This window comes from Taeniopygia guttata, chromosome 18 (genome assembly GCF_048771995.1).
Source record: "Taeniopygia guttata chromosome 18, bTaeGut7.mat, whole genome shotgun sequence".
NCBI classification, from domain to species: domain Eukaryota; kingdom Metazoa; phylum Chordata; class Aves; order Passeriformes; family Estrildidae; genus Taeniopygia; species Taeniopygia guttata.
This window is the reverse complement of record NC_133043.1, coordinates 1,749,224-1,775,868: the sequence shown is the minus strand read 5'-3', so window position 1 is coordinate 1,775,868 and position 26,645 is coordinate 1,749,224. Positions and strand designations below refer to the sequence as shown.

The following is a 26,645-nucleotide window of genomic DNA, read 5'->3' as shown; positions in this document are numbered from 1 at the left end:
AAGGAAGACAATTTGGGGAAAACCAGGCAGTCTGGAAGACAGAGCAAATCATAACAATGTTCTGAAACAGCTGATATTCCCTGGCTGGAGCTGCTGCCATCAGCACCTTGTTGGGAATGCACAAGTGTGCTAATTGCTGGCACTGGATGGTGGCAGTGGTAACCACTGTGTGACCAGTCCTGTGCCATCGCTGCCAGCCAGTCCTTCTGTTCAAACATCCCCCTTTTTGCTTAATGCAAACAGCTTTTCTAAAAGAAAACTGCACAAGGCGTAAAGCATGAAAATTCCTTGTTTCTGGAAGCTCCCAGGCTGCACAGCTGATGGATATTTCCTTCCAGGTCTTATTGAGCCCCTTTCTAAATAATTTATCAGCTTGCCATTGCTTGAAGTATTTGTTCTGATTAAATTTAAGACTTTGCTTTATTGTTGTGTAGCTACATAAATTTGTGTGCTGCGGGAGTAGAAACCACTTCAGCTGTTGTTTCCTCTGCAAAATCCTGCAGTTAAGCAATATTCAGTCATTTCATGCAGTTCTCAAATGAAGATTGTACTGAGGGAGAGGGTAGGAGATGACAGAGCTGTGGGCTCGATCTGTCTTGATAAAGAGTTCTCTGAACAAGTACAGAGTTCTTGCAATTCCATGCAGATATAATTGAGATGCTGATGAAAAGGTGTAAGGAAAACCGAGACAGCTCTACAATAACTCTCCCTTGGGTTTTGGGCTTAAGGTTTACTGGGCAGGGAAGGGGTTAAACCTGAGGGTAATCTGGAAAGAGGCTCAATTACAGGGATCAAAGGGGCTGCTTAAGCAGCTGAGAATGGAAGGAGGGAAGGAGGAAAGTGAAGAGCCCAGGACCCAGTAATGCCTGACAGAGGGGAAACTTCCCTGGGACTGCTCCTCTGCTCCGGGAACCTGTGGGCAGTGGGGAGGGAATGGAGGGAATGGCTGCAGGGGCTGGCTGGAACTGGGGCTTGCTGCTGGCAGCACCAGGAAAGGAGACAGAATTGCCCAGAATAAAATAATTGGAGTTTCTGTGGGAGGCTGCTCGCATGCTCTGTATTTGAAATATTTAGATAAGGTATTGATCATGTTGAAATGGGATTTCTCAGCTGCTGACCCCCATTCAGTACCCCTGCCTGTGTGAGGTGCAGCACTGTATTTGAAATATTTAGATAAGGAATTGATCATGTTGAAATGGGATTTCTCAGCTGCTGACCCCATTGAATACCCCTGCAGAACCCTGCCTGGCTGAGGTGCAGCCCTGTAGCAGGTGCCCAGACAGAGCTCAGCTTTGCTGTGCTGGCAGGGAGCAACAAATATTTCCCTGTTGTTGGTGTGTAAATTCGGTTTTCCAGGCAGCACTGCATGTTGTGCCAGTGCAAAGGCAGGGACTAGCCTTAGCTGGAGAGTCAGGAGCCTTTGCAAACCGGGTACTGGACTGTGAGCTGCAAGTGCTGCTGCAGTGGGATGGTCTATGGAGATGCAGGAGCTCATGGGGATTTTTATGAGCAGGAGTTACTGCTCTGCAAGCCCCAGTTTGTCAGTGGAGCTGGGCCCTGTGCTGCAGCCCTGCAGGGCTGGCTGGGGAGGATGAAGGTGTTCTGCTGTCTGGGGCTCTGAGTTCTCTGCACCCTCCAGGCTGGAATTGTCAGAGCTGTGTGTGAAGTACCCCGTGTGTGGGCACTGATCCCTGTACAGAACCTGAGGGATGAGCCAGGGATGGAATTGCTGCCTGGCTTTGTTCCCCCGTTCTCCTGCTGGACATCTCCTTCCCAGCCCTCCCAGGCCAGCCCAGTGCCCTGTGCCTCCATTTTTGTGGGTGTGCCGTGGAGCCAAAGGCTGGGCTTGGGTAAGGCACAGTTTACATAATTCAGGCCCTTCTATGAAGTAGTCTGGGCCATATGCTTATTAAATTTGCATGAAATTATAGATTTTTTTCCCTCTTTGTTAGGTCTGGCTTTTGGCCAGGTTCTCCTTTTAACTCCAGACTGTCCAGAGCACTCACAGGAAGTTTTCCTCCTTCCTCAGTAATTTTGCTGCTTCTGTTGGGATTTCACTGGTGCACAGATCCCAGTGGCACTCCTGCACCAGCTGCTTTTTGCAATCCTGCTCTTTATCCTCTGATGAGCTTTCCCAGTCCTGCCAGGAAGGCCAAAATCTGCAGTCCATTCCTAGGAGAGGTGAGAAGGATGCAGACACTCAGCTCCTGCATGGCTCCAGCTGTTCTGAGCTCCTGCTGAACTGTTGCACTGGGATCTTCTGTACAGAGACCTTCCAGCTGAAGGGCACTTCTTCTGTGGAATGTGGGGTTTATTACATCCTCTGGGAAGTAGCTGAATGGAGTGTGAGGGGTTTGTAGCTCTGTAAGATTGACCCCAAAGCACTGATTTGCCATCAGCACTCCCCTCTGCACCAACCATCACCAGTGAGGCCAAGGGACTGAACCATCACATCCCGAAGAACCCTTCCTCTTACACCCACTTGCCTACATAAAACAAAGTCAATTACTGTATTGATTTTTTAATTCAAGTGCTACAGTTTTGCCTCCCTTTTTTCTTCTCTCAGCTTCCTTCTTTTTCGCTAAGAGAGTAGTTTGGGCTGTTTTAATTGTCTCCTGGAAGGAGCTGATTTCATTAGAGCTGAATGGATTATACCTGAATGGGCATCCCTGGGGTGAGGGAGATCTGTGAGCCATGAAGGGGGAAGAAATCCTGGATGGGGAAGTCTAGAAGACAAGATTAAATAAACTTTTAGGAAGCCTTTGGGAAGGGTGGTTGAAAGCAAGTCCTGGTGATTGGGAATGCCAGCAGCTGGAGCCTCCTTGCTGAGTGCTGAGGGTGGCCTGGGCACTGGAACGTGGCAGTTCTGCTGCTGTTCCTTGGGCAGCTTGTGAAGAAAGGGGTTTCCCATTTCTCTCTGATCCAGTCTCACCCATTGTGTGCTGCCTCTTGCCTGCAGCAGTGAGTGATGGTCTCTGAGGGCACAGCTCCCACAACATGGAGAAATTATCTCTTTTGTGGCAGGCCTTCACGGAAACAGTGATTTTCTGATCAAACGGGCTGCTTCTCCCTCTCTTCTAGTCTGCTTCCCAACAGTTTTCTCTTAATTTCAAAGGAAGTGCAGCCAAGATACTTGAAGCAGATCATTGAAAGCCTCTACCTTTTCGTGCATGTTGTCTGTTGTTGATGCTGTTGTTCCCCTCATTAGAGATCTCTGGGCTTTGATTCGGTGTCTGAGGTTTCATTCCTTCATTGCTTTTTTCTGCCTAATTAATTGGGAAGTTGCTGCTGTACATCAAAGGGGGAGCATTTCCTAAAGAGTAACTACTTAAGCATGAAAACTAATTGAACACATGACCTAATTATTGGTCTCTCAGTGAGTCATACTTTTCCTTTATTTCTGTAGGGTTTTTTTTTTTAAACAACAGCAAATACTAATTGCTCCTGCAGATGAAATACTGTAGCATTCCAAAGGGGAGCATGGAAAAACTGGTACTTGGTCTCCAGTAGGAGATATCTGCAGATGTAGGAACATGTAAGAAAAAAATGAATAGGAAGGAAAAAACCAAAAAGACGGTGTGACCTTGTTTAACAAAACCAGGTTTTCCTTAGAGGACTATGTTTGTTGGTTTTTGTTTCCCAACAGCCTCTTGAATTTGGCAGCTATTTCAGGCTCTGCAAAATTCTGCTGTATCAATCCTTTGCTGTCTTGTTAAAGATCAACTGTCTTCAGCATAAACCAGCAGGGTTTTTTGGTTTTTTTTTCAGGGGGAAAAAAACCAAAAAAGTCTGCCACAGCAGTGGAGTCAACAAGTCTAATTGTGAAACCCAATTATTGCTGTTCTTCTGTCTAAAAAACCTGTTGTGGTCAGAGTGTCACTGTCAGCTAGGGCCTGCCTCACTGAACACCTCTGGGCCAGAAAAGCACCTATTTCAAGTGTGTTAAAGGATGAACCCACTCCTTAATGCCTTGTGAATATGGAGAAAATTAGGAGAAAGGAGTCAGTGGTTGTAGTTTTCCCCTTGGTGGCTCTCCAGGTGGGAGCAGCTGCACGTGGAAGGGCTCCTGGAGCAGGGGTGAGTGAGCATTTGGGAATTGACTGTGCAAGGGGGGAGCTCCCTGCTGCAGCTCTGGGTACAGCTCATGTTTGAATGCTTTTGATAGTGAGGAAAAAAAAAAAAAAAAAAAAGATAAATCTTTAACACACCACTGAAAGTGGAAACTGGGATATTGCAGCAGTAGAGTACTTAATACTGATTTTTCAGAGATTCTCCTGGAAAAGTGAGTCACAAAAAGGAAAAAAAATATTGCAGGCATGGAGTGCTGTGTGGAAGTGTGTTCAGAAGCTGCGGAGAGCAGGCAGTGGCATTAAGCTGTTCTGGGAGCTGAGCTGGCCATGCACTGCAGGGGCTGGCATTCTGGAGCTAAGCCAACAGACTTGCAAAGTCACTTTAGTGGGAAAATCCTGAAATCCTGTGGGTCTTTGCACCTGCTGCAAGGCTGGAGTTCTGTGGGCAGGATGTGCTGGAAGGAAAGAGATCACCCAGCATCTGAACTCCTGGCAACTCTGAGCTCCTGCTCAAAGCCCTTGCCTTCCTTCTGGCAATAGCTTCATTTCCCATGTTTTATTCTTCATGCCTGTTTTGGTTTGTGCTCTGTTATCAGAATGGGGCCAGAACTGGCAGGGAGGAAGGTTTGTGCTTTTGAGGGTGTTAGCCTGTGACCATTGATGTCGGCTTGTCAGAGATGGGAAGGAAGAGCTGACAGGAAAAGGCTCTTGGAGAGAAAAGCAGCTCTGCCTGGCAAAGCTGATTAACGTGTTTCTGTAATTACCACCCAGCTCTGGGTGGCCTATTTAAAAACACCTTGTTTTTGTGTTGGGTGGGGAGTGCAGAATCTCTGGGATGGGGAACAGGGAGGAGCCTCTTGCAGATCCCTTGGCAGCATCCTGGTGCTCTGTGTCCAACAAATCCACCTGGATCTGCTGGGCAGGGATGCAGGGCTGCAGACTGGCACATGCAAAGGATGCTGCCTTAGGAGCTTCTTGCTAACAGACACCACCAGTTTTGGGCAAAACTTGAGATTAACAGAGGAAACTATTGACATTTTTATTTATATTCCTGCTCCTCTCTAAGGCAGTATGAGGAAATCCTGAGGTGCTTTGGTTTGAACTCCTTTCCTGTGGAGATTAGCAAAGCGTAAGCCTTGGAATGATTTGCTTTCCTTCTCCTGACTCATTAAGGTGTTTTTAATCAGAAAATTGCTTCATTAAGCAATTACTTTGCAATCAGAGGATAACTGAAATTACTAAACAATTATTTAGTATTGAGAAGATGAAGTTCTTGCTCTGCAGGGCCCCAGCCTTGCAGCTCCTCCCTGGAGCACGATGCACTCAAGCCAGGGTATAAAGACAGCCAGTCTGAGAAGTTACCAGTTTGTACTCCTGCAGCCTAAACTGGGCTCCCAGTAAGATCCAGGATTCTATTTAAGAAACAAGATGCAGAGCCTGAAACTTTAAAGAGCTCTTAAAACTGAGGTTCTGGAGAAGGAATGGAGCTGACACTGATGCTTAGGAGTGATGTTGTTTGATTAAGCAGGTTTGAAAGATGTGACCTGGGGTGTACTTAAAATCCTGTTAGGGCGCCTTGTGGTGTGACCCATTGAGCTGTCACCAGGCTGAGGGTGCAGATCTGGCATATGAGAAGCAGATTTGAGTTCTTTTGCCATTCCCTTTGTTTAAAAGCGAGCAATTATTTACACAGCCCTCTCAGAATGGTTATTTGAGCAGAGAGGGAAGGATTTGTACCAAACACAGGAGGCTGGTGGGTGGAATTTCTGTGAACTTTGGCACAAACCTGCAGTGTGAAGCAGCTTGTAACTGCTGAGGAACACACCTGTCTCGTGGATGTACTGTAGCAGCAACTCAAGGCTGGTTGTCCTGATTTTTGTCTTCCCTGTCAACATCAGTTCCCATGAACAAACTGCTCAGAGGCATTTTTTTTGGAAGCATTATTGGATCCCAAGCCTGCACTGTGAGGATTAGGTACTTTGGAATTCATTTCACACTGGACTTGAAAGCAAGGTCAGAGACTGCAGAGGGAAGGTAAAGTCCCCACTGCTGGCTCCAGGCACAGGAGGGGATGTGCCCCACTCAGAGCTGGCTCCAGCCACCTTCCTGTCCTGGTATCAGCAGGTCCAGCAGCCTTGGGCTGCTCCAGAGGGAATTAGCACGGGGGAGATGGAGAGGGGTTTGAAATGCACCCAAATATCTGCAGAGGACTTGCCTCAGACTGGCAAGAGTCTCCCTTTGGCTTAGTTTAGTATTTAAATTAAAGCATCTCTAAGTTATGGTTTGTCTTCACTGTAATGAATATTTTTCAAGTTAGCAATGACTAATAATTTCATCAGTGATGTTTTCTCCTGGCCTGTGTTAACCAGGTTAAGCTGCTGCCTCTAACGTCAATTTGGGATTTCCAGCACACTCCCTTGTACTTAAATATGCAGTTTTTATTATCTTGGCCTAATCCTCATGAATTTGCATCAGGGTAATTTTATGTGCCCACAGCTTAAAATTAAAATACCTAAAAAGAGGTGGGTTTTTTTTAAAATATAAAATTAAGAAGCTTGGACTCTGTGGATATGGTTCAGAATAATTTATATTTGCATGATGTGTCCAACCCAAGAGTTATTGTGGCCATATCAGTGTGGGCTTGAGGTGATTGGGTTTGTGACTGATGGGTAATGGAGTCACTTCTTACAGGGCTGAGTTATCTCTGAGCTTATCACAACAGGCTCTGCAGGCTGGGCTGGGATCCTGCCTGGCACTGCTGGGTCCTGGGTTGGGATGTTTATTGTGGAATTGTGCAAACCCAAAAGTGTTCATGTGCAGCTCTAAATTTGTCTGTCCTTTGATGTGTCTCCAAACCAGCGTAAATGCAGGATCCTAAATCTTCCTTTGATGCAAGAAAAGAGCTGTGGTTTAGTCAGTATTAAAATGAAATCACGGTGAGTTGCGGGGTTGGGTTATTAATCACCGTTTTGGATGAACCAAAGAACAAAGTATTTTTGTTTGTGAGTGAAGCCTGTAGTTTTTCACTAGAACAGCTTCCCCCTCAGCAGGCCTGGAAACAGGCCAGCCTGGCAGCACATGGAGACAAACTCTGGGAGAAGCCTGTAGCAGTGGAGTTAGGGAAAGGAAGTTGGAGAGTACAGAACAAGTGGCACTGAAAATCCTCTTCCCCGTGGCAGGGGCTGCCTGCAGTGCCTCTGGATCAGCCCTGCCAGCAGCAGGCAGTGTTCCTGCCCCTCCCTGCCAGGGATGTTTGTGACTTTGCTGGATAAGTCAGCCTGCAAAGCAGATACTCTTGGAGCTTCCCAGAGACTTCCCTCCGTGCACAAAATTAGGGATTCTCCTCCACCTGCCTATTTTAGTAGCAAGTCTTTATATATGGACTTTCCTCCAAATCTGTGTTGAGATCTTGCTAAATATCCTCTGGGAATCCAAATGGGTTTATATCAAAAAGATACTTCCTCTCATCTCTGTGCTCTTTGATTTCTTTAGAAAACTCTACAAGATAAGAGTTTGATTTGAAAAGTCTGGCTTCTCATTAGAGATGCTGAATGGGCTCTTCCCCAAAGTGTTTGTTCATGGTTCTGTTTGTTTATTATTCCACCAACGTGCCCAGCACAGAGCTCAGCCTGGATTTCCTCTGGATTCCTTTAGAAAATGATGTCATTCTTCCTGCTTTCCTGCTTTCCCCTTTCCTGGTACCCAGGTGGTTTCAGAGGGGTTTTACCATCTACAGGTGATGCTCAGTAATTCAATACTTGAGATAACTTAGTTTATACTTTTTGGTTCCTGGAGATGGGATGTGGTTGTTGGAACTGGGGGAGTCTCACTGTGTCACCCACAGTGACTGGTTATGGCTGCACCAGCTCAGGGTTCTCAGCTTGATAAAATTGTCTGGTCCTATCTTGGATTTTCCTTTTTTTTTTTCTTTTTCTTTTTGGCCACGTTCCTGTGCATTGCTTGGATGCTCCAATGTGTTCAGGAGATTTAAAAAGTAAAATATAATGGTGCTGCTTTGCTGTGTGCACCACATGTTCATTCTGGCTGTGAATTTTTGACATATATGTGCCTGTTTTATGTGTCTGAGCCCCACTTTGTTCCAGACACTCTCAGGAACACGTTGCATCGAACTGGCAGCTGCTCATATAAAGTGGAATATGCATTAATTCAATTTTATTCTCTCCACTTTAAAGAAAACTTAATCCAGGGTTTTTAGTGTTCCTCTTTCACAGGTCTTCAAGCATCTGAGAAGCTTCTCTGTCTGGGGTAGTTTTATCCTTTGCCTTAGTGTGGCTGAATTTCCCATGAACAACAGGGGTGGGTTTGTGCACACAGCCAGGAGAGCTGGTGTGGAACCTGCCCACCCTTGCCCTGGAAGTTGCTGGTGTCACTTCTCTTGGGTTTTAGTCACTTACTTCTTTGTAAGGCTTCTTATAGTGGAGTTTTTCCAATTTGGGCATTGTTCCAAAAGCCCCTCCCTTGGAATAATTAGCTTGCTTTGATTCCTTTTAATTAAATCGTGTGGAGTAGGCTGGCTGTGTGCATGGCAAAGTCACAGGTTTAATGTCTTCTCTGCTTTTGGAGACTGGGATGCAGATCTGCTCCAAGAGGCAGCTGCACCCTGGGCTGGTCCTTGGGATTTGGATTAGGAAGAAGCATTGCTGAGGATAAGGGAAAGCTGCATCTCAGAGTTTGGGACCCACCCTGGGGAGGCTTTGCTGACAGCCCAGGATGTGGAGGTGATGGGTTCTGCACTGGGGTGACTGGGGTGGGACTGGTTCCTCCAGGAAATCCCACCCAGCCCTGCTCTCAGAGGTTCCACAGGGCAGGAAACCTTCCAGCCCCAGGGGCTGTCCATATCCTGCAGGTATGGAATCATGGAATTGGGTTGGAGGGGACCTTACAGACCACCCAGAGCAGCAGTTCAAGAGGGAACATTAGAACCTCAAACACTGCAGCTGAATTGCCTCTGTTTTATTTCTTCTACTCACCACATGCAGTGCCTTGTGTGTGCCACTTGCATTTGGGATTCTTTGTCACCCAGAAGCTGTTTTAAAAAACCCAATCTCCAGCCAAATAAAGCTTTTATATCTCATTATAGATTCTGGGTAGGAGCATCCTTCTTCTGCAAGGAGGTGTAAAAGGCAGTTTCAGTATAAAATACTGAATGTTGGAGTAGTTTCTTCTGTGGATAAATTTGGAACACATTCAGTAAGGTATCTTAGGGATAAAAGGGGAGTGACTTCAGGATTTGTTCTGCTGAATGAGAAGAGGATAGATGATGTTACAGCTTGTGAAGAGCAGAGGCTCTGGATGCCAGCAGAGACATTTGTCATACATTTTTCATACACTTTGTATCCCCTGCGCTGGGGCTGGGGTTTTGGCGTGGGATCACACACACACTGTGGTCTGAGTCTTGTGGAGTCCTTCTGCAACAAACACTGAGGTCTTGGGCTGCAGGAGAATGAAAGAGGAAGATTTGAGTTTTACAGCTTTGATGAGAAAATAGGTTTATCCTCGTGTTTTCTTAAGGGAAAAAAAATCCATCTCCCTGCTGAAAGAACTGTGGAGCTCCAGCAGTGCCTCCTGCCTGCTGGGCTGGGCAGTGCCAGTGGTCATGGGAACCTGGCCTGGCTTCCAGAACTTTCATTGCCACTGAGAGTTGAGCAACATCTGCAACTTCAGTCCCCTGTTCTGTCACCTCTGGCACTCTGCATTCCTTCCTTTTCACGGGACCTGATCCTGAGCTGAGTTTCCTGGACTCAGCAGCTGGCAGGGTGAGCAGAGCTGAGTTTGGAAGGTGGTGACAAGCCAGTTCTGGTGGCTCAGGTGACAGCCAAGCCCTTTGGCACAGCCACGGAGCTGCTGCAGCCCTGGCTCCTCAGGAAAGGGGTCTCTGCCTGGGGCTCCTCCTCAGTGCTGCACGTGTGTCTTGGCCCCATTAAAAATTAAAGGAAAACCTGTAATTAGGTGAAGTTTCCAAAGCAGAGCCAGTAATTGATGCTCAGAATCCAGAGGACTGGGAGAATTTCTGCAGCCAGTGCATCCTGACATTCCAGTGGGGTAGGAGTTGATGACTCCACTGAAGGGGCTTTTCCCCTCTAGACAGACTCGTGCTGGGGAGGTCACTGCTGTGCCCTGCTAGGCAGTGAACACCTGGCTGGTTTATTTTCCCTTTGAAAGAAGTAAATCGCTTGTGAAACAAACAGACAGTAATCTCAGAGGTCATTCTGTGGGGTGTCAGGGGAGGATTGGCACCACAGCTTAGAGTGGCACCACCTCACTTCCCATTTCAGCATTAAACATGGGAAATGTCCACAGGAAAACCACTTGATGCTACCCCCAGACTGGTTTCTTTTCCTGGTCTGGGTGCCAGAACTCCTTTCTATTGAAACTCCTCCCATTTCCTGCAAATCTGTCAGTAGAGTGTTTTATCAGTCCTGAAGTTCCAACACTGAAAGGTGAAATGTCTTAAAAATGGACATCCTACCTGTCACAAGTTAACAGGGACAAGGCTGGATAGACTGGTGTGTGTTTCACACACAAGTGTGGCAATAAACAAGCAAAACTTTTAACTTTGCCTGTGTGAGCAGAATAATGAGAATCTCCTGGATCAGGCCATGTTACTGCTTTGGACAGGAGCTTTCCAGTGAGGCAGGAGGAGATCAGGAGCTCACACTCCCACAGGAGAGCAGCTGCCATCCCCATCAGGGCGCTCTGGCCGGGCTGGGACAGCTCTGCTGCTCCAGCTGCACCATCCAGGTGAAGGCTGCAGTGTCCTGGCTGTAATGGCACAGGGAGCACAGCAGCAGGAAATACCTGTCAGCAGCACCTGAGGGAAGGCAGGAGGACAGCCTGGTGTTCAGGGCAGTGGCTGATAAAAACAGGGGAAAACAGTCCCAAGTCTGGGCTGTGGCACCACCAGGAGCTGCTGAGGTGAAGCCCCACAGAGCTCTCGGGTTCTGGTTGGGCTCTGTTACCTTTGGCACTCATTAGTGCTGGAAAGCTCCTGCTAGGAGCTGGAGGGGAAGGAATCAGCACCTTGACAGGGAAGGTAGAGGAATAAGGATGGGAGGAAAGAAAAAGACAAAAAAGGCATCACCTGGGCTGGTGTGTTACTCATGTACCTGGTTCTTGTCATAGCTAAAACTCCCACCTGAGACCTGAGCTGGGCTCAGACTGTGCTTATTCACAGCTCCCTCTCCTCCTTTCTATTCCCTCATCCTTGTGTTTCTCCAGGCCCAAATGATCTGTTTGCAGTTTGGAAATTGAGATCTACAGACTGTAGAGTTTTAGAGTTTGAATCCACCTCCATTAACTGCGAGCTGTGTTTAATATTGATTCTCCAGGGACGTGAGGAGGGATGGAATGAGCCTGTTCTCCTGTGAAAAAAAAAAGGCTGAAATTCCCCAGCACTCTGGTTTGGGTGGCTGGTGAAACTGCCAGCAGCCAGGCTGGGATTTAAGGGGTACATTTTTGCAAATCAGTGTCTTCATCACTACTCTGAGTGGAGAGAGGAGGAGGGGGGGCTCTGTGGGAAGATTAATGCAGCCTCTTGGCTTTCCTGAGTGCTGAGGTTCCCAGAAAGGATGAGGGTGTCACATCACTGCTTCTTGCTTCATATTTTTCCTCCTTTTGCTTGCTTTTCTTGGGTGTTGCCATCATTAAATGCTGCCATTCATTTTTCCCTCTCCCCTGCTGGCTGGAGACTCTGACTGTTAATTGAGCAGCACTGTATCTGCTCTTCAGGCTTCTCAGATAAACAATTTAAGTCCTTCATCCTCTTTTACTGTGACATTTTAAGACTTTCTCAGCTTTGGCTGTCACAAAGAAAAACCTAAAAAGCCCAAAATTCTGCAGCCTTGGTTTGGTTTATAAACAGGCTCCCAATGGCAGCTCTTGGAGGGGTGTGTTTGTCCTGCTCTTAAATTTGGGTCTTTATTTCAGTACACCAGATTGAAGGTTTTTATTGTGATTCTGGTGTTTCAGTCTCTGCAGCTCTGGAGAAGAGAGAGACAGGCTTTTGTCTTTCAAAGGACAGTTGAAAGATTTTCTGTTATTATTTGGCCTTACTTCAAAAAAATGCACTTTTGAGCGTGACAAACCAGTTCCTACCTGCGTGTCTTGAACTCAGCCAAGCTAAAAGGGGTTTGAAGCGTTGGGGTTTTTGCCAGTTTGATTTTTCCTCCATCCTCCAATGTGCCCCGAGTTCGGTGCTCATAGGAGCAGTAACGGGGTGTCCACAGGCACACAGGGGGAATCCATCCATTTTTCCCAAGGCAAAGGGCAATTTCCAAGGGCTCTCCATCACTTTTCCCCCTTCTTACCCAACTGCTTGAAGGTCAAATTTCTGAGCCTTTTGTGTCCTTTTGTCTTGAGAATTGTGTCGACCTATACCATTTTCTCTCTTCAACAGAGGGAATTTGTACAGTTGGAGGTGTAGAGAATCTGAATTGGAGGATTAAGTCAGGGATTACTTGTGAGTCTGGCTAATGTTGAAACAGATTTCCCCTTCCTAAGCCTGTTTGAATATTAATAATTGAAAAGTGAGTGAGCTGGGTGGGAGCTGGGAGCTGTGCTAAGATCCCTCCAGCCTGTGCTGTTGGTGTGTGTGAGTCCCACACAGCACCAGACACACTTTGTTTATCCAGCCCCACTGCCACTTTTTCATGTTTTCTTTCCCAAAGCAGCCAGTTCCTATCCACACTGGAATTGATGCCTGGAGGGGGTACCTGGAACAGAGTTAAAGTGGGGATTTATTAAAAGGCCTCAAAGGATTCACCTTGGGCAGCACAAGAGCCTGGCCAGGGCTACACCCAAGATGGATGATGGGTCATGAGTTTTCACACTTTTATGAGTTCTGTTGGGTTCATTGTCCAAGTCCAGCTCCAGGTTGTGCAGTCTCATTCTCCCAGTTTGCTCTCCTCAATCCCTGCTGTTTGCACTTTCTGAGGCTGGAGCTGCAGCGGTGTCCTTGATTCTGGGCTGGAAAAGGATTGTTCTGTGTGCCTGAGCTGGTTCTGGGGCTGGAAAAGGATTGTTCAGTGTGCCTGATCTGGAAAAGGATTGTTCTGTGTGCCTGGGCTGGAAAAGGATTGTTCTGTGTGCCTGAGCTGGTTCTGGGCTGGAAAAGGATTGTTCTGTGTGCCTGAGCTGGTTCTGGGGCTGGAAAAGGATTGTTCTGTGTGCCTGAGCTGGTTCTGGGCTGGAGAAGGATTGTTCTGTGTGCCTGAGGTGGTTCTGGGCTGGAAAAGGATTGTTCTGTGTGCCTGAGCTGTGAGGAGAGCTGCTGACACTTTCTATGGAGTTCAGAGTTATTTCCCAACGCAGTGCAGAATCTGGGGAATATAACAGCTCAGACTGAAGGCAGCAGTAGCAGGGACTGTGTGCAGTGACTGTGTCCCCTGCTGTGCCCAGGCCAGGTACAAGCAGAGCCTGGACCCCACGGTGGACGAGGTGAAGAAGCTGTGCACGTCGCTGCGCCGCAACGCCAAGGAGGAGCGCGTGCTGTTCCACTACAACGGGCACGGCGTGCCCCGGCCCACGGTCAACGGCGAGATCTGGGTCTTCAACAAGGTGGGTCTGGGCTGGCACAGCCCTGCCAGGCTCTGGGGAGCACAGCTGGCTTTGAGTCACACACTGCTCTGGGCTGGAGGGACCTCAAAGCCCACCCAGTGCCACCCCTGCCACGGCAGGGACACCTTCCACTGTCCCGGGGTGTCTGAATCCCAGTGTCCAACCTGGCCTTGGACACTGCCAGGGATCCAGGGGCAGCCACAGCTGCTCTGGGCACCTGTGCCAGGGCCTCACACCCTCACTTGTAATAAGCAGACAGGACTCAGTTTCTTCATGAGGGAAAAGCCCATTCTATATTGACATTGTTTATATTTATAAATATAAGTTATTTGGGGGCATTCGTTAAGATGGGAGACAAGGAACAAGATCCTTCTTATTTACAGAAGGGGAACTGTGGGCACTTTGTTGAAGGCGGCTTCATGGGTTTTAATTTTAATGGATAATTTGGGAAGTTGCACAGAAACTAAATCTGTAATAAATTTAAAGGAACTTTTATGAGCTACCATGTTAAACTTCATTGGCTAGCAATACAGTGAAACTCAGTTTATTGGTTGGTAAGGGCTATTGTATATTTCTGTCAATTTTTCTCTTTCTAGATGTGTTTACGTATTTTCTTCACAGATTCACATGGGACAGATTTCTTGTTTTTGCAGGTATTGTTCTATCAGTAAGGAGTCATGTTCTAGTTTAATTGCTGTTTCTTGAGCAAATCTCAACGCAGCTTCAAAAGGAGAAAAATCAACATGCTCCAACTTCAGACATGTTTAATCTGACATATTGAGGAGCTTCTCTGAAAATTTTAAATATCTCTGAGTTGTTCTCTAAACAACTGGGGATGAAATCTGTTCGCCAGCAGTTTCCAGTTGAGCTGTGGTTGTGGGAAGGGGCACAGAGGGATGGTGGGAGCAGTGTTGGAGCAGGGACTTTCAATTCCCAAGCCAGGGAACAAACTGTGTGTCCAGCCCAGAGTGGCAGCAGCACCAAAGCATCACCCTTTCACTCTGCTTTAACACCCCTTCTTGCTTCAAACTGCCTCATTTACATATCATTAGCAAATTTGATGTTTCATGTGACCCCCACAGTAGAGTTGGAACATAAAATTCTTCTGCTTGGAAATACCACCATATTAATCAGAGCTATAATCCCATTTTAGCTGGAGCAAGATGCCTTGGAAATATAAAGGTAAAACAATGCCTGCCCATAAAATGTCATTGATGAGATGTGTCAGAGCAGGTTTTTTTATGTGGAACTCTCTGGGCTTGGAATGTGCTTCACGTGAGTGGTGACCTTAAGAAAGCCTTTTTGTGCCTCATCCCACCCTGCAGTGATTTGCAGAGCTCCAGCTCCCTAAAACTTCGGCTTTCATCAACAAATTTCCCTATTAATTTTAATGAAACAACCCAAACTGTTATAGATGGGCAAAACTGGGTTTGGAAATGCCTTACCCCTCCCTGCCTTGCATAACACATGGTTTATGATACCTCCTGTCTTTATGGATGCTGATACGTGTCCTTGAAAATTTGATTTTTGTAAAAAGTTTACTGGTTTTATTACAGCTATTTTAAGTCTCTTGAATTTAAATGAGAGTTACGATCCCATCCATCATCCTGCTGATGTTAATAGGAACATCACAGCTTTTCCTGAGGATTTTGGGCTGAGCTCAGGGTTGGAGGAACACCAGGTTGCTCTCTGCTTGCAGCTGAAAAAGATCCTGTTGGCAGGCACTGGTTGTTTGGTGGTGACTCTTTGCATGCAGGAATCTGTGGTTTATATTTTCAGCTCACTTGGTTCAGGATAGGCTCCTCAGAGCTGGTTTTAAGTGGCTGATTTTTATCCTCTTGCCTCCAGTTATTTGGGGGCGTTCATTAAGATGGAAGACAAGGAACAAGATCCTTCTTATTTACAGAAAGGGAACTGTGGGCACCTCACTCTGTTGAAGGCAGCTTTGTTGGTTTTAATTTTAATGGATAATTTGGAAAGTTGCACAGAAGCTAAAGCTGTAATAAAATTATGAAGCATCTCGTTAGGCTCAGGCGGGGTAGTGCTGATGGGCTGCAGGGGCTTAATTATCCATCCTGATTTATTGATGGGGTTTTCAGTTTAAGATGTTTGATGTTAAATTAAAGACAGCTGGTTTGCATCCTTTATCAGTGTTGCAGAAATTTGGGATAAAATTGGACTATTAAATGCTGTTTGGAGTTGTTAGCACATATCAGAGCTCTAAATATCTGATACTGAAAACTCTTGGCAAAGTTTTGGGCTTTTTTTTTTTTTTTTAAGAGTTGGGTGTTTCAAATAATGCCACAATAAAATCTGCTTGTGGCTTGTGCTGACTTGGGTTCACATCCTCACCATTGGTAGATACTGAGTGAGATTTGTATTCATTAACATGTCCAATCTAAGTTTTACTTTGTGCTTTCAGAGTTGGGTTTTGTGGGTGTGTTTTATTACCTCAGCCAGTTCAGGTCCTGCTCCTTCCATGGCCTGTGGCGAGTGCAGTGGTGTTTTCCTCCTGCAGAACTACACCCAGTACATCCCCCTGTCCATCTACGACCTGCAGACCTGGATGGGGAGCCCTTCCATCTTCGTCTACGACTGCTCCAACGCCGGCCTGATTGTCAAGTCCTTCAAGCAATTTGCACTACAGAGAGAGCAGGAGCTGGAGGTGAGAGCTCAGGCTGCTGGGCTTTACTGAACCCAAATGAAGTTTAAGCTTGCTTTGCTGTATACACTGAAAAATAGGTTTCAAACTGTGTTGGAAGGCAAATTAATTGGCAAATAACTTTGCCACTCTGATCTTTCTGGTTCAGTTTGCTATCCCATTAAACTTGGAATGATTTTTAATACAAGCATTAATTAAATGTTAATGTTAATAGAATTAATTTGGGCCCTAATGGTCTTTTCTGCTGAGATGAATGCTAAGGTGAACAAAACATCATTATTTTGGTTGCAAAACTCGGGTATCTGGGGCCGTATTTCGATGCAGTTGTGGTTTTGTGCTGTTGAAGTGATCGTGAAAATGTGAAACAACAAAAACCTGATCCACACAGGGATTGTCCTGGTGGTTCCAGTTCTGCAGAGTGTGGAATGTGTTCCCAGCGAAAAGCTGTCTTTGGTTGCAAATAGAATCAGTAATAAATTACTGAAGCAAATCTGAACTGCAAAGTGGAAGGGAAGAAGTTGGAATGTTCTGTGCAGCCTCCCCCCTGCTGCCTGTAGCTCCCAGGGAAAGGACATTCGTAAAGGTTCACTTCTTACTGGATTAGAAACCCCAAAACTTCAATGAATGAATATTAATTAATCAGGCAACTGAGTGTCACAAATACAACCTCCAAACAGATGTTACGTGTCCCTGCCTGTCAGCCCTTTCCGTTGGAATCCCAGTTTTTGGAGGTGCTTTAGCGGGGGCTCTTTGGCAGGTAGAAATTCCAGTGTACTGAAGGAGACAGCCTGATAGCCTGGGATATGCAAAAAATTTCATTATTCCTGCTCTTCCATAAAATAATTCCATATTTTGTAACAATGAGGAACTTCCCGTAGTCAGTGGAGTGGGAAGAACATGAATCTGCCAGACAGGGATCAATAGAATTGGTAGTAGAAGTCAGAGGAAGGTGATCTGAATATCCTTCCCCAAGTTTCCCTAACAGCCTAGGACTTCCACTGGGATATTTCTGGGGCTTTTCTCCTTTGTTTATACAATTCTCTCTTCAGCACTTTGGTTTTGGTTTCTCATTCTGCTCCCAAGTAGGTTGAACAGGTCTGACTTCACCTTCCCTTTCCCTGCTTTCTTCAGCAATTTCCTTTTCCCCTTGTCTGGTGCTGAGCTCCAGAAGGACTTGGAGGCTGCTGTGGAGGGGAGCAGCCCCAGGGGACCTCTGCTGTGAGGCAGAACCACTGCTCAGGTGGAGTTTGTGCAGGAAAACCTCTGCAAGTCCAGCCCAGGGAGGAGGATGAGCACAAGTGATAAAGTCTTTATTTCAACAAACATTCCATTCCATCTTCTCTGGGATTTTTCATCTCATGGAATATGTGAGGCTACACGGGACAGCTGCTTTAGTATTGCTGCTCTTGCAGCACAGGTTAACACCGCCATTAATTTGTCTATGAGAATACTTCCAGGGTTATGTATCTGCTTTTCATTCTGTCCTTAGATTTCATTAACTTCTGATGCCTGACTGAGGCTCCTGCTCGTGGGGAATAGAAAGCAGAGCCCTGCTAACAGACAGAGCAGAGTGCTCACGGCATCATGAGAGCGTGGAGGGGAATTCATTTGGAAAATTATAAATTATCTCATTGTTCAAATTCATGAAAAGTGAAGCAAAGCTGCAACTGGTGCTCCAGAGGGGCTGCCAGAGTGATCAGGATAATTGTTCCCCATTTCCCTGCTAGTAGATCAGAGGAGTTTGCTCTTCCTTTAATCTGCCAGAGGGATTCTCACCCTCTGATACCGTATCTTGTCCTAATGAAAAAAATGCAAAATGTTGGAAAGAAACTTTGGTGGCTGAAGTTTACTTTGTTTACCTGGTTCAGAAAGGTGCTGGGAAAAATATTTAGGTATTCACTCCCTGAATTATTAGTCTCAAATATCATATCCTTAGTCAAAATCTCAAATAGGAGAATACCTGTGCTTTTGGAAAATGGGAATGTTGGTCTATAGGGCATTTTGACTTTATAGACTGAGGTTTGGTCTACAGGGTATTTCTGGACTGACTCTGGACTTAGTTGAGTGCTGTTAATTAGATATGAGTTAAAGCTGTGCTGGTGCTGCCACAGTCACCAGGAGCTCCAGGGGGCACTGGCAGCTCTCTCTGGGATATTTCCTGACTGTCCCTGACTCCCCCCTGGGGAATTGCCTTGTTCTCCACAGGTGGCTGCCATTAACCCCAACCACCCCCTTGCCCAGATGCCTCTGCCCCCCTCCATGAAGAACTGCATCCAGCTGGCAGCCTGTGAGGCCAACGAGCTGCTGCCCATGATCCCAGACCTGCCTGCAGACCTGTTCACCTCCTGCCTCACCACCCCCATCAAGATCGCGCTGCGCTGGTGAGTGAGGCCCCCCTGCCCAGGGCACAGCAGGGCTTTGGGAACCCAAATGCTGCTCCTGACCCACAGCAGCCCTGCAATATTGAATAGCAGGCTTTGAACTGGGCACTGGGGACAGAAGCTTATTAATGAGAGCTAGAAAGGTGAAAATATTGTTATCTGCTACTTATTGCGTTTTAGTTTCCAGCTCAATATCTAGGTTTGCTCAGATTAAGGAGTTTACTGATCTGGGAATGAAATATCTGCTTCCCCAGAGAGCAGGAATGGTACATAGTGCAATACAGCTTTCTGCAAACTGTCCTTTGCACAAATCACATTCCAAATATTGCAGTTGCTGTAAATAATGCAGTAGCTGTAAACAGTGCTGGAGTGAGAGGAAGGGAGTGATATACCAGGGAAAGATGTTCTGGAATGACAGCCCAAGTTAATTAGGCAGAAAGTTAGAAAAGGCTGCTCCAGAGAGCAGGAGTTTTCCAAGAGCAGTGTTTTACCCAGCACCAGGGACCTGAGTGTGGAGCCCCCAGAGCTCAGAGGCTCCATTCCCAGAGGCTCTTCCAGCTGCTCCTCTCAAGTTTGTGCCTGGTCCAGAATGGAAATACTTTGCTGGCATTTGCTGGATTTGCTTTGAACAGGCAGAAGCCCACGGACACTGCAGGTGGTGGTGAGAAATTGTCACCAGAGCTCCAAGAGTTACTCACTGCCCTTTGGGGATATTTGTAATAAATTACAGTTATTTAAACTCTGTTTCACATTAGCAACAAACTGAGTGAGCTCCTGTGACCAGGCTCTGGTTTGGGTATGTGAAGTTCTGTAGGAGAGGTTTTTTGGTGGGTTTTGTTCATTAGATATGCTAAGAAAGGTTTTTTGGGGATACTGTGATCTGTTCAGGAATTTCCTGTTCCTCATCTCCATGGGAGCGTGGCTGAGGGGCTGAGCAGGGCAGGTTCTCCACAGGCTACACCTGCACAAGTATGGGAGGTTCTGTGAGCTGTGTCTCAGGGTGTTTGATAGGAAAGGTGTTTGTAAAACTGCTCAGGGGAAGGGTTTAAACACCTCAGCCTCAGCTGGCTGGTGCTGGAGGGTGCCATGGGAGCTCCTGGGTAGTGAAGAACTTCCTCCCACTTCCAACCCAGTGACTGTGTGGTGTTCACTGCACTCTCAGGGATTTAGTTGTCTGATGAAGACTACGCTCCTTTTGTGTTCCCAGTTGATTGGCATTGTTGCAGGTGTGATTTTATCCATGCAGTCCTGTAAATAATAAGTGCTGCTGTGGATCACTGGTTTTTACTGATGTTAAACACAACATATGCAAAACCAGAACCTCTGCTTCATTCTGAGAGTTTGATCCAAGCTGTGTTGATGTCCTAAAGGTGTTAACCAAAAATCAGCACAGAGACCTTTGCCGTTAAAACCTCCCTTTTCTTTCATCTCAGCCCTTTTCCTAAAGCTGACCCAGAACCCTGTGGAACTGCTTTTGAAATACAACATTTGTGCAGTTCCAGACTGGCGCTCTAATGAGGTTTCATACAGGGATTTATGGGCAAATGAAAGTTTGGATAATGTTTATCCATCCCATGTTGTTCTCTGTAGCAAAGTCACTGAAGGACAAAATCCCTCATCGGCTGGGGCTGCAGCTGCAGCCACTTCTGTCTAATTCCAGGGGAAGTGAAATTGATGCTGGGAAAAGAAGCACAGGTCAGCCAAGCCCTTGGGATGTAGGGCATGGAACTCCTGATGCCAGCCTGCAGTTCCAGGACCCTGGAGTGTGACTTGGCTGTGTGGATGCTGATTGTCCTTGTGTGTAGTGGCTGCTGAGAGCTGACGTGTTCCAGACAGATCCTGTAGCTATATAAAGCTCTGGGTGAGGCAAATTGGGAGCTAAGCTGCAGGGATTGTTAATCCTGACAGATCTGGCTGTCGGGAGGCAGGCAGGGATGTTGAGGAGTGTTTGGAGCCCTGCTTTACGCAGATCCTGGTGCCTCACGGGCTCCAAAGCACAGGCAGCTCCCCTGGAAGCTGAGCTCAGGGCTGACTCATGTGCCTGCGTGCCATCACTCCTGGAAGGTGCAAAGGAGCTGCAGTCACACAGCTGGAACTGGCCTGAGCTGACTTCTGGGCCTTGGGGATTGCAGCTGTGAAGTCTGGCCCATACAAGAGGGGTAGGGATCCTGAAAAGGGCTGCAAAACCCCCAAACAGCAAGGGGCAGAATGCTGGGGAGCTGCTCAGCCTGGGGAGTTTGAGATGTGCACTCTGTCCTCCACAAGGCACAGGCAGCAGGGGCGGGGAATGGGAAAGGACCAGAGCTGTGCCTGCTGCTGCTCTGTTTAAGGTGTTTTATGGGGTTTTCCCTAATGTATTTATTTTGCATTTCTGGTTGAGATTTTGAGGTTAACTCAGCCAGTCCTCTGTCCCATATTGGTTTAGACAAACTACACTGGATTTCAAAATATTCCCGTGATACTGAGCACCATTTCCTGCATTTCTGGGTTTGGGTTGGGAGGGACCTGAAAGCCCATCCAGTGCCACCCCCTGCCGTGGACACCTCCCACTGTCCCAGGGTGCTCCAAGTCCTATCCAACCTGATCGTTGAGGTCTTCCCTTTATCTTCTGTAATCTGAGAATATTAACACCTTCCACTATCCCAGGGTACTCCAAGTTCTGTCAAAGCTGGCCTGGGACACTTCCAGGGCCACCCTACTTTGGAGACAGCAGATGTCACAAACTCTCCAGCCTCATCCCAGGGACCTGGCTCTGCCAGCCTGAGTCTGCCTGGTGCTGTTTAGGAGGGAATTTCCCTGCGTGGTTCTGTAATGCACTGTCATAAGAATTTTATGTTTCAGCAGATTGCACAGGGATCCCACTGCAGGTTCCTGGGATCTTTATGGCTTCTCTTTCTGCTGGATGACACACACACGTCAGGAGAACAGCCTGGGGACCATGAGCTTTCCAGAGCCTGTCCCAGTCCTGGGCTCCGATGCCCTTCAGGCAGGGGATGCCACAGGAAAACTGGAGCCCAGGATCTCAGAAATGAGCTCTGCATGTCTTGTTTTTAAGAAGTAATTGTTCCTTTTATCTGGGGATAAACCCTTTAGACATGGCTCTGGTGAGGAGAGATGTGGGAGATGAATTGCTGGGCAGCTGAGCCCTGGGTGTCCCCAGAGTCAGGGCAAATGTCAGCTGAGATGCACTGGGGGGTAGATTCCTCCTTAAACAGCAGCCAGTGGGCTCCTGACGGGCTGGGGCACTGGGCTGGGGATGTGGAGCTGTCAGAGGAAGTCATTCCAAGCTGGATTTGCTGGGTTCCCACTGCTGCCCTGTGCTCCCGGCAGGGCTGGAGGAGGGAGGCAGCTCCCCCCTTCCCACACACTCCTGCTTTAGCAGCTTTGGGGATTTTCCAGGCTCTGCTGACAGGACTCGGCATTTGCAGGGCTGCTGCTCCTGGAGTAGTGGGATTTGTAAGGCTGAGGAAATGGAGTCAGCAGTTTTTTCAATTAAACAACCGAGGTGTCTGAACCTGACGCATTCCTCCCGTCCCCTCCTTCTGCCTTCCCTGCCTGCCGTGCCAGATCTCCCAGGGAAGCCCAGGCAAGGCTGATCATTATTCCAGCAGCACAATCCTCCCTGCCCTGGCATGCTGCTCCCCAGAGGCTGTGCTGGATGCTGGGAGCCCTTTCCCCCCACGCTGTGCTGGAACACTTGTCACCCTGACAGCTACACTGGCCCAGTTGTGACACCTGATGATGGAAATGGCCCCAGAATCACGGGGGTGACAAATGCTGAGGGCCTCCTTTGGCTCTGATCTCGCTGTGCTGAAGTTTCCTACCCAAACACCATTTTAAAAACAGAAACAGTGCATTAAAGAGCCCTCCTCCTGCATCCTCTCCACAGAGTCTCATCATTAAACACTCAATTAGTGTGCTCTGTTTTACTGTCTCTCCCCAGGTTCTGCATGCAGAAGAGTGTCAGGCTGGTGCCAGGAGTCACGCTGGATTTAATAGAGAAGTAAGTCGCATTTTATATGTGTTGGTGTGTCCTGAAAGGGGTCAGGAGAACAGGAGTCTGGATGTAAGAAGTGTAAACTCTTAACCTGAAGGTGTTCCCAGGGCTCCCTGGTGTTCAGTGAGGGGCTGCCAATGGCACCTTCTCACTAATGGGGTAAGATCACAGCAGCTCCAATTTCCTGGGCCATTTTTGCATGTTTGCAATCAGCTGAGGTTCAAAAAGCCTCTCGGTGCTGCCAGCCCTTCCACACAGGTGTGTTGGGTTAGCCAGGTTCATCAGCAATGTTAAGGTTTTTCATTGTGTTGATTTTATATGGGAAAAATAGATTATCTCCTCTCAGCTGGGGAGAGGGAGTGATAATTTGTATAAAGCTGCATTTCAGGGGCACTCATTGGGCCAGAATAAAAATACAGTTTACAACTGACAGAGTAGAGACAAACCCTGTGTCTCAGAGGAGGTGTCAGAGTGGTTTTCAGGGAAAGAATTCACCACTGGGTGTTGCTTCCTCTGAAAGCCCTGGGGAAAATGTGCTGGGCTTTGGGTTTCTTGTGGCCTTGGAGATGAGAAGCAGGAAGGAAACCTTCCTGGGGCTGAGTGCCAGAGGTGTGCAAGGTTTGGGGATGAGGAGGAGACTCAAGCCACTGCATAAACGACGGCTGTGGTATGTTAATTAATAAACAATTGCTACAAGAGTGTCTCTAATCAAAGATGGGGTGAGGTCGCTGAAGGTCTGAGGCAGGCAGCTCTGACTCAGCCTCACAGAGCACTTGGATCTTAAATCCCCTTTGAATAAAGGTTTCCTGGCAGAAATGGGTTTTTGTTCAGGCTCTTGGTCTGTGCTGTGCCACAGCACACGTGTGTGCCAGCAGCAGCTTCCTGTGGATATCAAATATTTAAACCTCATCATCTTCATCCGCTCCTTATATCAGTTAGTGAAAACACAGATTTTTATTACAGTCTCGAGACAGAGCTGGAATAATTCCTGGATTGCCTATGTCTATATTGTAATTTATAATTCAGTTGTCTTTAAAATTGGGGAAGGAGTTTATATTGCAATTAAGCTGCAGACTTTGAGGCTAAATGAAGCTGCACCTTCTCTGAAGGGCTCCAATTTCCAATTATCCAGGCTCAGCCCACGTCCTGATGAGGGAACGTGGGGTGGATCCTGATGTGCACTTACATCACAGATCTTCTGAGATGAAGCCAAAACAATGCCTTAGCTTAGAAATAAAGATTTTGCTGGAGCCAGACAGCAAAATATAAAGGGATTTTGGTGGGGTGTTGGGAATTTGGGAACTTCTGGCTGCCTTTGAGACCTTTTGTTGGCAGCATCTCTGTCCATGTTCCTCCTGCCTTGGGGGCACTTTTCTGTTTGATCCCAAGACTTCAGATCATCTGTGCTGGAGGTGTGGCTGCTGAGTGACATCAACTGGGCTTTGTTCTGCTTTTCAAAAAGTTTGGAAAAAAATCTTAAGGAATGGTTTATGTGAATAAATCCGTGGTAATGAGAATCCAAAACTGAGTGCCAAGAACTGGGGACGTACAGGGATGCTTTAATCTCTGTTGCTGCATTGGGCTCCCTCTCCCAAAATTCCCCTCTCAGGGGACCAGGAATGGTATATGGCATTTCTAGGATTTTCAGCTTGGGTCTGTTGTGTAGAAAGAGGGAATTCTAAACAAAAGTCCCCTGAGGAGGGGGAAGCAAACAAAGCCTTGAGAGCTGTTCCTGCTCCTGGTGGGGCTGCTTAGAAGAGGGTCTGTGGCAATCTGGGGAGATGGCTGTGCCTGGGCCCCCAGCTCAGTGTCTCTGTCCCTGGAGAGGAGCTGGGTCCCTCTGGTCCCTCGTGTCAGGGCTGGTGACAAAGGACCCCTCTGGATGTCACCATGTCACGGAGGTCCTGCTGTGCTGGGCTGGAGCAGAACCCGCTCCAGGCTGTTGTGCACCAGCACCACATCCATAAAAATCACCACAAATAACAAATGTGAGACTAAAATTAATGTTTGTTTCTACTTAAAGAATTATCAAATGTCAGGGGCTGGAAATTGATCATGTTTTAATGTCTGTTTATTATTTATAGTGGAACATGATAATTCATGGTTTGCCTTTGCACCTGGGTTTGGCTTTCAGCCCCTTGGTTTTTTCATGGAGAACTCAGTGGAAGATGTCAGAGGGGATTTCTGTGTCTCAGTGGGTGCTCCTGGCCCTGCTGTCGGGGGCTGCTGTGCCTCAGGGCCCTGGGCACTGCTGGGCTGTGGCCAGGAGGAGTTTCTCTCTGCTCTCACTCAGGTGGGCTGTGCTGGAGTGGCTCCTTTGTCCCCGCTGTCAGGGGGGCTCAGGCAGGGCAGGCACAGCTGTTGTGAGTGCAGAGTGAGGAGGCTGCTCCCAGGGATGGTTTTCATGGCAACGCTGTGCTCACATCCTCGCTCTCTGCAGCGCAGCCTCCCAGCCTTTCTCTTCCTCAGAGTTTGCCCAGGTTTCCCAGCCCGGGCATGGCACACCTGGATCAGCCCTGGGGTTTGGAGCTGGGCACCTCTCTGAGCACAGGAGCTCAGTGGGTCCTGTCTGAGCAGCTCTGGCCAGGCCAGCAGGTTTCACACAGAACCTTTGAGGCTGGAAGAGACCTCTGAGCTGTGCCTGATCCCCCCCTTGTCCCCAGCCCAGAGCTCTGAGTGTCACCTCCAGGCCTTCCTTGGGCACCTCCAGAGATGGGCACTCCAAACCTCCCTGGGCAGCCCCTGCCAAGGCCTGGGCACCCTTTCCATGGGGAAATTCCTCCTGGAGACTAAAGCCTGCTGTGAAAGTTGCCATCACATGCTGCCAGGCGAGTGTCTGGCTTGCTGGGGAGGCTCAGCAAGGATCCCCTTGGTTCCCAGGAAAGCCCCCCTGGCTTGGGGAGCTGAGCTCTGCTGCAGAGGGTGTAGTGCAATGCAAATATTGACAGGGAATCCTCACCAGAGCCTCTGTGGCCTCGTGTTCCCCGTGCTCGCTGCAGGGGATCCATTAGCAAACACTGCTTCAGAGATGTGTACTTTTCCTCTGATACCAAGACAGACAGGAATTTTTCATAAGATGTTAATTTCTAGCTGCTTTAGAACTGTATTTATACATGGAAATGGTGTTGCTGCACATGTCAGAGGAGTGAGTGGCCCCAGAAAGGCTTCCTGTGTTGGTGCTGATACTTCTGATATTTAAAAACTTGTCACAGAAAGGCAGGTGGGTTAAATTAAGAATAAATCCACGGGATATCTTAGCAGGTTGCTGCACGTTTCTGAAACCTCCTCATCCTGTTGCTTTCTCCTGAGGAGAAAGGCAAAATAACAGGGGTCTTATTAAGGGTTTTATTTCCCCCCCTTGTAGGATTCCTGGGAGGCTGAACGACAGGAGAACTCCCCTGGGGGAGCTGAACTGGATCTTCACAGCCATCACAGACACCATTGCCTGGAATGTCCTGCCCAGAGGTGAGGCTGGGGCAGGGCAGGGGGATGGGGAGTCAGATCCATGAGATGCTAAAATGAGGAGAAAATTAAACCCTGAAACTGGAAGAACAGATCAGGATGGAGCTGAAAGCTAGTTTGTTTTTTATTTGTTCTTTCTTACCAGAGCATTGCAGAGATCTGATCATTAGAACCCATAAAGGGTTTTTCTGTGCTAACACAATTGTCATAGCTTGAATAATTCTCTTTCTTACTGTATTTGTATAGAGCAATCAGTTTTCTTCCAGCCTTGGTTAGTAGCATGAATAAAGCTTATTTTCCCCTCTTTGCTGGTAAGGCAGTTTTGTTTCCCATGAGTAACTTCATCCCTCATTTCTCTACCCCTGTTGTGCTCTGAATTGGTACTTCTGGAGCACAAGCAGCCAAATTTGTAAACAGTTCTCCAGCCCGACTCTTCCTAATGCTCACACAGCATCAATTCTTCTCTGCCCTGTAGAAGAGAGCACATTTGCTATCTT

At 47.5% G+C, this 26,645-nt stretch overlaps 1 protein-coding gene across 2 annotated transcripts in view; it reads left to right on the top strand.

Moving 5' to 3' along the window:
- The window catches only part of RPTOR (regulatory associated protein of MTOR complex 1), a 97,932-nt gene that overhangs the window by 13,361 nt on the left and 57,926 nt on the right, over positions 1-26,645 (top strand). For both annotated transcript variants that reach the window (XM_030287692.4, XM_030287691.4), the window contains exons 4-8: positions 13,488-13,646; positions 16,165-16,311; positions 18,514-18,689; positions 22,633-22,692; positions 26,051-26,151. In XM_030287692.4, coding sequence (XP_030143552.1) covers positions 13,488-13,646; positions 16,165-16,311; positions 18,514-18,689; positions 22,633-22,692; positions 26,051-26,151 — 643 coding nt within the window. The remainder of the gene's footprint in view (positions 1-13,487; positions 13,647-16,164; positions 16,312-18,513; positions 18,690-22,632; positions 22,693-26,050; positions 26,152-26,645) is intronic.